At 33.3% G+C, this 9,792-nt stretch overlaps 2 protein-coding genes across 3 annotated transcripts in view; one reads left to right on the top strand and one right to left on the bottom strand.

Annotated features, from left to right (window-relative positions):
• Nucleotides 1–2,437: 2,437 nt before the first annotated feature.
• Nucleotides 2,438–5,662, bottom strand: LOC125841511 (O-fucosyltransferase 30). The gene is made up of 2 exons (XM_049520664.1): nucleotides 5,176–5,662; nucleotides 2,438–4,277 (listed from the first exon to the last, which is right to left on the bottom strand). Exons 1-2 carry the CDS (start codon nucleotides 5,607–5,609, stop codon nucleotides 3,224–3,226), a joined length of 1,488 nt encoding a protein of 495 aa, XP_049376621.1. The 5' UTR covers nucleotides 5,610–5,662; the 3' UTR covers nucleotides 2,438–3,223.
• A 1,961-nt stretch (nucleotides 5,663–7,623) lies between these two features.
• LOC125841515 (uncharacterized) overlaps nucleotides 7,624–9,792 on the top strand; it is a 4,951-nt gene continuing 2,782 nt past the window's right edge. Inside the window, exons 1-6 of one of the 2 annotated variants that reach the window (XM_049520668.1) lie at nucleotides 7,624–7,819; nucleotides 7,910–7,970; nucleotides 8,062–8,151; nucleotides 8,230–8,307; nucleotides 9,087–9,161; nucleotides 9,330–9,382. In XM_049520668.1, the coding sequence (XP_049376625.1) occupies nucleotides 7,698–7,819; nucleotides 7,910–7,970; nucleotides 8,062–8,151; nucleotides 8,230–8,307; nucleotides 9,087–9,161; nucleotides 9,330–9,382 (479 nt within the window). In that variant the 5' untranslated portion in view covers nucleotides 7,624–7,697. The remainder of the gene's footprint in view (nucleotides 7,820–7,909; nucleotides 7,971–8,061; nucleotides 8,152–8,229; nucleotides 8,308–9,086; nucleotides 9,162–9,329; nucleotides 9,383–9,792) is intronic. The other variant, XM_049520669.1, reaches the window with a different exon arrangement.

The following is a 9,792-nucleotide window of genomic DNA, read 5'->3' as shown; positions in this document are numbered from 1 at the left end:
AAGGTTTATTTTAGATCATAAATTTCAAAAAAAAAAAAATGAAAAAAAAATAAAAATAATTGAGATGGAAGAAGTATTACTCCCTTCAGGTTTGACTTCGTAACACTAACCTCCCTTGTGATTTACAATACTTGCCTCCTTTATTTTGAGTTTTTGGTTACAATTCATTTAACTTATTAATTTATTAATGTAAAAATTATGATATGACTAATCTACCCTTTTTAATATATCCTATCTTGTAAACAAGTTTTTTTCAAAAAAAAAAAAAAGTTATAAAATAAATATTTTCATCTTCCATTAATTCATTATGCTAAATTTGCTTTAGAGTTGATGCCACCGATTTATTTGTCAAATTTTATTGAAAATGATTTTTATATCAAATATTGACACTTGAAAAATGGAGTAACTCAATTTTCATATCGACTGGAATGCAAACAATTTAACATACATTTTATCCTAATTTTGATCATTTTCTTTTCCAGCTCAATAATTAAGTCATCGTAACATATTATATTTTCATCTTAATTGTTGACACCATTATAAGTGATTTTACCGTGAATTGCATAAAATTATAAATTCATTTAAACAAAAAGGCTTCAATGGAAGATGAAAATAAATCGATTATCAAGGAATAAAAAAATAGTATTTTGAAGAGGGCAAATTAGTCAGATTATAATACTTTCTATCAATAATTAATAAGTGAAATGAATTGTTGCCAAAAATTCAAAATAGGGGAGTTAAGTGTAATATTGTAAACCAAAAGGGAGGTGAATGTTATTGAGTCAAATTTGAGGGGAGGTCTATGAAATTATCCATAAATAACAATTTCATTAATTTATCCTTTAAAAACTTTTTAATTTTTTTTTCAAATTTGCTCATATTTATTTCAAAAATAGAATTAATTGAAAAGGTAAAATAAAAATAATAATTAATTTTATAAATTAATAAATAATTCGAGATAACTATTTATAATAACATAAACAACTATAGAACGAAGGAAGTCCTAAGTAGGCAAATCCCGGTTCAAATCGCACTCAAAACATAATTATCAATATGAGTTGTGGTGCAATGGAAGATTTATTTCACCCTTAACAAGAGGTTTTTGATTCAAGCCCTGCGTATGAAAAAATTCAATTAAAAGCACAACTTCTAAATGAACCTTACAATATATGACTCAAATTTAATCAGAATTTCAATACAAATTACGTAAACCAAATAAAAAAGAAAGTAGGCGGATCCTTCTTATGCCGTCCAACATGAAATAAATATGCATAAACAGGAACAGTGAATGGAGCCATTCAAGAAGTGGACCAAAATGTCACATCCATAACCAAATTTATAAATTCCACATAATTCAAAACACTAGCCAAATAATTGACAACATCAATTATTATCGTCCTTCCCATGGATAAAAGGCATATCTTCAAGTCAACATATAAATAAATATAATACAAATTATGCAAAATAAAAGACATGTTTTTCTATGTACACCGACTATGATAAATAAATGGAAATAACAATTGGGGAAATGTTTTAATCTCTAATTAGTGGAAGTGTAGATTTTTCTTTTACGTATTCCGTTTCAAGGGAGAAAAAAGAAGAAAAAAAAAAAGATTTACGGGACTTTGAAAAATTAAACCAACAATAGGAGAAAAAGTTTCACTCTATACACTAATAAATAATACTTTCTCCGTTTTATTTTATGTGATATTTTTCGAATTTTGAAATTCTAACAAAGTTTATCTTTAACAGTAAGTTTTCCATATATCTTTTAAACATTTTAAATTAATTATTGTAACTTATAGTACTTTTTACGTAGTTTACAACTATATAAATTTCTTTTCAAGAAAACTACAGATTCCATGCGCAAATTTTCAAATCAAATTTAAACTGTTTGACTATTAAAAAACGAAAAATGTCACATAAATTGAAACAGAGGAAGAAGTATAATTTCTTAAAAGATATATTCTTTTATACAATTAAAACATCAGACATCTAAACAAATCTATACAAGAGAAGTTTCCAATTTACTTTGGAAAAGTTTTATCACTCTTATGTTTGCCCTCCGCCCATAATATAATAGTAATATTTAATCATGTCTCTCCAAGAAGTGAGCTAAAACATTTTTTTTATTCTATTGTATTACCTGTGATATCTATTATCATATGTTCGTTTATTATATTTGGATTAAAGCAACCATCTATTTCAATGAGGTAGTGGTAATGTCAGCATATATTCTATCATCTTAAAACTCCACTTGTAAAATTTCACTGAGTATATTATAATTGTTCTTCTAGTTAATTTGCATACAACTATTCCATCAAATACCATTATCTCCCACCAACATAGATACTCGGTAACTCCGCCATAAAAGGTTCACCCAACCCTTTTTGTCTCTACAGGAATTTGAACCCTTGTAAAGAAATGATAAGACAAATGAAAACAAACAAATATCAACCTGATTGAATTTCATATAGTAATAACAATTCAGTACAACCCTTTCTTCCAGAAGCAAAGAACTCTGAAATTTTGTTGTCCATCCATACTGCTCTCCCAGAAAGTTTATTGTGAAAGGAACAATGAGTTCAGAGTACAAATTCATAAATATGTTCATAGAAAACCATAGTGAGGAGGAGACAAACGGCGGCTAAGAATCAACATAGAGCAGAACCTTTCAATTTCTTCTTGGTGTACTAAGCCCTGAACATAGTGTAATCAGGAAAGGGAAGGAGCACCTCCAACAGAGTACATAAACATGTTGTACAGTTCAATTGTTCTACAGGGTGCTAAGTTATCGGTTATTAAATGCCACAAATCAACGAATAGCCTTCCCACCTTGAAGGTTGTTGATCTTGTTTCCAATTCTGGACTTAAATTTAGAAATATGATTAGCTCCTCCCTTTAAAAGGGTGGAATCTAGTTAGCAGTATGCATTTGAAAAATAGAAAACTCCACACCAGACAGATCCAGCCATCAGTGCTTCTAATCCATTGATATATGCGGCAGAATCTTCATCCAATAGTCCCTCTTCCAGCAGTATGGATCACTTGTATCCTTCAAATTTGACAGCCTAGTCCATCTTTGAATTCGAGCAGGACATTGTTAATTTGTAAGTTCACGCTTGTGGAAAGGGAGAATTTCAGCTGATACATGGATTCTAGCTGCCAAATGGGAGAACACAAAGCTGGGTGAGTAACATTAGTTAGCTAGAAGCCAGAGCAATTTAGCCAGAACAAATGTCATGTTTTCTCATTAATTCTATGCTCTCGGCAATTGTTGACCCAGCAGTGCCCACAAAACCAAGAGAAGCACAGCTGCAGACTACTTCCTCTATGTATAAGAGAACATCAGTTAATGATTGAGGATAGTGACGCTTGTCAATCCCTGACGAACTCTGTGAAACAGAACCAAGTTTTATCCCATGCCCTGCAGCCATGACTTCTTTAGCAGTTTCTTGAACCAAGTCATCTTCTTCTCTAATAACAAACAGCTTAAAGGCATCTGAATCTTTTGCTAAGTTCCCCAAGTAACTCCCTGTCCAATTAGCCATGGGGAGATCAGTCATCACAAATACATGGATCTGTTTCTGTCCTGTTTGCCTCAAAGATTCTATTTTTTGCTTCAGACCAAGAAAAGTAGCTTTATGGTGGTTCTTGAATTGTCCATCTAGTAGCCTGAGCTGTGCACAAAGAAAGGGACCCTTGATAGTTTGAAGAGCAAACTTCTTGCCGGCATTTATTATTTCGGGCACAAAGGGAAGGAACTCTATCTTTTTTATTAAGGTCTGTACAATGGGATCATTAGGAGCTTCATGAATGTCAATATGGGATTCAGATCCCTTATAAGGAGCAGTAAAAAGGCTTCCAAATGCCAAAACAGTGGCTGATTCTGTGGCAGAACTAGGACCAAGAGCCTTATACACATCTTTCCTTCTCCTAATAAATGATATCTTCTTTTTCTTCCTAAGTTGGTCATCAGGTTGAAACGAGTCTAAAGCTCCATCCTCATCGTCTTTCTTATATGTCCAAACTGTCGTTCTACAATCTTCTTTTAAAGCAGACAAACAACCACTGAAACTACCATAATAACCAGACAATAGAGAACCACATTGTTGAAGGCTCTCAGATAATGGAGATGGTATATTTTGGTCCTTAGAGCAAGTAACATCCAAGTTTACACCACACCAGGAGGACACAAAAGCACGAAAATCTATAAATCTCACAGTTGAATAAGAAGCAAGTGGTGAAAGGTCAACTATATCAGCCATGGATACATATCTGCAAAACACAAAGTAAGCAGATTATTAGAAACTTCTAAATACTCCATCCAAAAAGTAATTCCATCTTTATTCAGTCAAAAATCAAAATGCACAATGAAATTCAAAAGTTAATAATTTATCAGCAGCAGAAAGATAAAAACAAGCAAGATAGGGTTCCACAATGCAGACAAAGTTTACAGTAAAGCTTTGTCACTGTGTCTATGCACAAAGTTTACATGCTGGCTTTAAGCACATTCAATCAAACAATCAAAATCCCAAACTAGATGGAGTATTTCTATGAATCTCTCTGCAACAATTGTCATTCCAATTGAAATATCTTTCTTTTAAAATCAAAATAGGAGTTGCTCTAATCTAAAAGTAGAAGTTTCTAAATCTCTTCCTAATCAGTATACTGAAATACAAGTCTCTAACCGTCACAAACAGGATCTCATGCAAGTGTAACAAAATATTTAACCTACAGTTTGACTACTAGTACTAAGCACCAGACATGAAACATGCAAATTCCTCATAAAGGTGATCAATTTAACTCCAAACTCCAAACTCCAAATACAATAAAAACAATAAGTGGGATCTGGGAGGGTGGTGTCCAAGCATACCTTACCTCTCTACCTTGTGAAGGTAGAGAGATTGTTCCCGACACACCCTCGACTCAAAGTAAAGCATTTCAAAGCATGTATGTAAAAGGGAATACAGTAGCAAATTATCTCAAGTAAAGCATTTCAAAGCAGGTATGAAAAGGGAATAATGACGAAAAGACATTAGCAACAATTTGACTCCAATTATCTCTAGATAACTCAGTCAGACATATTAGCAAAGACATAGAATGCACAAAAAGTGATTCTTTCTGGTCAATGAGCTAATGGGGTGTTGAGAACTGGGATGAATTTCAAAATTACCTGCAATCACGCAAGAGCTGAATACTATGATTCCAAACCAAGTATCTCAATTCATTAGGTTCCAAAACCCTAAATTTAGGACAACTACCAAGCGCAACAGCATGGTGATCCAACACGGGTGGTACAATTAGGGTCCGATTAAGAATCTTAGCCATCGAAATCGCATTCTTGAACTCAGCCAACTGGTTGCTGAACCCACTGTGAGGCGCATACCACATGAACTTTCCTTGAAGACGATTTGTGGGGTTGCATTGTTGGGGACGGGGTATAATGGGTATTGAGTTTTTGGAAAGGGGAAGAAGAGAAGGGGAAATGAAGTTCTTGAAGTAGAAGAAAAGGAGAATCAAAGTGAAGAGAAAAAGGAAAGTTAAAAGTGGAGATCTTTGTTTCTTCTTTGATTTGTTGTTGGGTCTAATGAAGGTTTCAGTTTCCATGGATTCAATTGAACTCTCTGAATTCTTGGATCAGAGATGGCGGATAGTGACGCTAAATCAAGTTCTAAATATTTTTACCCGACGATTTGATCTTTTTCTTTAAAAGTAGGGGTCGAAATTGAGTTACACAAAACTATAAGGGTCTGTTTAGAAAGCTACTTCGCAAATTGAATTTCTCTAAATTACACCACACACACAATCAACGTTACTCCAATGAGCGCTCCCCACACAAGCAGTGGCGGACCCAGGATTTTCGTTTAGAGGGTTTGAAAAATAAAAGTATAAACGTGTAAATAAGCCAACAAAATAAAATTTCAAGGAAGTAGTAGTATATAGTTTATAGGTACAAAAAGTTAGTTTCGTTACAAGAAATCCGAAACTAACATGAGTGATTACAGTGAAACAAAAAGTTAGCCCTTTACAATATGTCAATTTAGAACTAGGATGCTAAGTAGAGCAAAAAATGGAGCTAACTACAAACTCCAAAAAAATTAGCACTTCGTAATGTCTCACTCTAGGACTAGAGTGCAAACTACAAACTCCAAAAAGAGGTCAGTGCTAATACTTCTCAAGCATGTTTACAATACTATTCGACGAGGTTTCATTGCTTGAAAAGACAACATAATATCATCCGTTGAAACATCCTTAAACACATCCTTCTCCATAAAAGGAACCATGCAGCCGCTCAAGAAGTCATCATTCATTCGACTTCGCAACTCATTCTTAATAGCTTTTAGGGATTTGAAAAGTGAAAAAGTTATTAGCTTTTAGGAATGGGAGTATGGGAGTTGGGACCCTTGAATTTTTTGGGTTTAAAATCGGAATTGGAACAAAAAAAAAAAAAAAAAAAAAAAACTGAAAGTAAAAAACTAAAAAATAAAACGCTAACCCAGGGATTCGATCCCTAGACATCAGGCTTAACTTTGAAGGGAGCTACCACTGGGCTATCTCCTTCACCTTGTCATTGAGGGGGTTCAAAATATATATATCCACATAAATCCAGAAAATTCACCTTATATATACAGTGTAATTTTTTTTTGAGGGGGTTCGGGTGAACCCCTGGGCAACACGTGGGTCCGCCCCTGCACACAAGGTAGAACATCAAAAAAATTTATTAAATCTGACTTATGTCCTCAACTGATAATAATTTTGAGGTTTTCATTTTCGAATCTATTTGTGATTCTTCTGACCTTTCTAAATTATCGAAAATTGTGAGACAATATGATGTTAGGAAAATCATTAAGTACGCTTTTTTTTTTTTGTTCGGAATGGACGTATCTATAAGAAAGAAAAAAAGGTTGGCTTATCAAAAANAATAATAAAAAAATTATTAAATCTGACTATGTCCTCAACTGATAATAATTTTGAGGTTTTCATTTTCGAATCTATTTGTGATTCTTCCGACCTTTCTAAATTATCGGAAATTGTGAGACAATATGATGTTAGGAAAATCATTAAGTATGTTCGGAATGGACGTGTCTATAAGAAAGATGGAAAAAAAGGTTGGCTTATCAAAAACTTGATTACCGCTAACTATTTCTTACTAACAAAAGGGGTACACCTCTAGTAAATATGTAATATAATAGTTATACATAATTATAAATATAATATTTGATTATGTATGTGTAATTATAATAAGTATATATCGATGAAGTACAATTTGAAATGGTACAATGTATTTAGATCTTTTTTTAAATGATAAAGAGATTGTTTCTGAAAGTTAGATATTTAAAGATTAATGTTTTCAATTATAAGTTCATGAGATTTGTTCAAATATTTGATTAAAAAACAATCCATTAATTCTTACATTGCTTAATATAAAACAAATATATTTATAATCTTATTCAATGAGAAAATCCAACTTTAATGACATTACTCTTTACAAATCAAATTTGCAGATAACTTATTCTATTTATGATTAAGAGATAATTTCAAAAAATTAAAAGAATTAACACACTAAGCAAAAACAATAAAATTAAAAAAGAATTTGCCTACTACTCCTTCACTGAGAGCTGACTGACTAATCCAACTTTTAATTTCCTCTGTGTCATCTCAAAATCACTGCTTTACTTTGATCACCTCCCAGAAATGGCGGCGTTCCGGTTGCAGTCATGTAACTCTCCGTCACTTTCCGGCCGATCACCGCCGTCAACTCTGCTACTTCATATTCCCACACGCTGTAACCTAACCTGTAACTCTACCTTCACCAGGTATGTTATCTTAATCTAATCAAAATCCTAACTTTCCTTGTGTAAAGTAAACTGAAAGATATAATATATGTTTTATTTGATTAAATTCAGGTTTAAAATGTCAATTTCGTCAACCCCACAAACTGCCGCAATCCCAGAAAATCATAGCGTTGTGGGTCTTCCTTACACTCTTGACATGTCAAAAATAAATTAGAAACTGTTATAGGATTTACTATATCTGTTGAATTTGTTTTTGGGAGTAGTTAGGTTGTGGAATGGCGGCGGTGGATTTCCTTGTTGCTGTTGATTCTTATCCTAACCCTGATGATAAGATTCGAAGCACCAGTTTTCAGGTGATTGTTTTTTGTGTGTGATTGATAGTATGATATCTTTTTTCAAAATTTCAGAGTAAGTTGTGTTTTTCTCATAAGGTTCAAGGAGGTGGCAATGCAGGGAATGCTTTGACTTGTGCAGCTCGTTTAGGCCTATCTCCAAGAATTATATCGAAGGTTTGAGATTTTGGGGGCTTATAAATATCAATTGGCGACTCAATTTCTTGATTGTATTTTTGTTCCGGCTATTCAAGTATAACCAGACCTTACTTGTAGGATTATACTGGGTGTGTTGTTGTGTTCAAGTATAAAAGTAAGACTTTATATTATTCTATGAGAGGTTCAAAGAAGAATTATGTTATGTTACCCCTTAAAAAAACATTGCTTTGTCCCATTTTGATGTGAGTCGAACTGTGTATAATGAGATAATGAAATTCCAATATCATGTCATACAACTGTTGCTGTGCTACTGAGCACAGGTCCTATATCTTAGCATGGTCCTCATTAGCTTCTTGAACCTCCTTCTTGCTATTGGAGTTAACAAGCACCAATTTACCCCTGCCACTGTGTTTTCCTACAGAGGTTTGTAACACTGTTTAACCTCCATGTTTCTTTAATCTGGAGTTGATTGGAGAAAAGACAGCCTCTATTCCAAAGCAAATGTATGTAAGTCTACCAGAATAAACTTGTCCCTCAGTATCGGTGGTCAAGATTCAATTGTAAATATTACTTCCTTTTTCAATAGTTGCATAGCGTAGAACAAAAACATATTTAATGAAATGTAACCTGACTCGTTGTGTTATTTTATGTATCATTCGTAATTATTGCATAAGGAGTCACCTATAACTGTTATTTCTATAAAACTATTTTCTAATTTCTTCATCTTTCCCCACATAACCCTTTTGCAATAATCACATTGAAAGTCTTCAAATTTTTGTTACTATTTTTGCCTGTAGGTTGCAGATGATTCTCAAGGGAAAGCAATACTGGAAGAGCTGGAAGCTGATGGGGTCGATACGTCGTTTATGGTGGTGAGTTTGGCAATGTTCAAACTTGAAGGTTCTTGCATGTAGGATAATTATGGATGTAGTTTCATGCGTCTGTTAAATCAATCACAATTTGAGTGATCTCAAATGTGTTAGCAACATCAGATATAACTCAAGTATTTAATTTACCTCAACCTTAAATCTTGGGTTCAGGTTTCCGAAGGGGGCCATTCAACATTCTCTTACGTCATTGTTGATAGTCAAGCGTGAGTTCTCTCTGTTTATGTTAATTGCATTCTGGTGATTGTTTGGCATATTTCAGATTTTTACCTCAAAACATGATGTCAGTTTCTAGTTTTGTTGAATCAATTGTAAACGGCTCTGCTGTGATTTGCTTAATATTTGGTTTCTAGATCAGTAACAGTATATTGTACATTACCTATACTTCTGTATAGTGGGTTTCAGTCTTCACTATCCTTTCTAAGACAAAAAATTGCTTATGCAAGAACCAACAAAGTTTTTCTCCACCATATTTGTGTGAGAGAAGTATAAACATTTTAGCAAGTTTACTATATTTACTATCTCTTGGTGTATACAATTGGTTTGCTGACCCTTCTGAACTTGTTCTGTTGAAGCTATTAGCTCTCGTGAGTCATGATTAGTATTGTTTGATCTA

Source organism: Solanum stenotomum, chromosome 10 (genome assembly GCF_019186545.1).
Source record: "Solanum stenotomum isolate F172 chromosome 10, ASM1918654v1, whole genome shotgun sequence".
Lineage (NCBI taxonomy): Eukaryota > Viridiplantae > Streptophyta > Magnoliopsida > Solanales > Solanaceae > Solanum > Solanum stenotomum.
Note: the sequence above shows the minus strand (reverse complement) of the source record. Positions and strands in the feature narration are given on the sequence as shown.

Coding starts and splice junctions, on each gene's coding strand:
- LOC125841511 (XM_049520664.1), bottom strand. CDS start 5,609: ATGGAAACTGAAACCTTCATTAGACCCAACAACAAATCAAAGAAGAAA. Junction 4,278..5,175: donor CAGCTCTTGCGTGATTGCAG/GTAATTTTGAAA, acceptor TGTGTTTTGCAG/ATATGTATCCATGGCTGATA.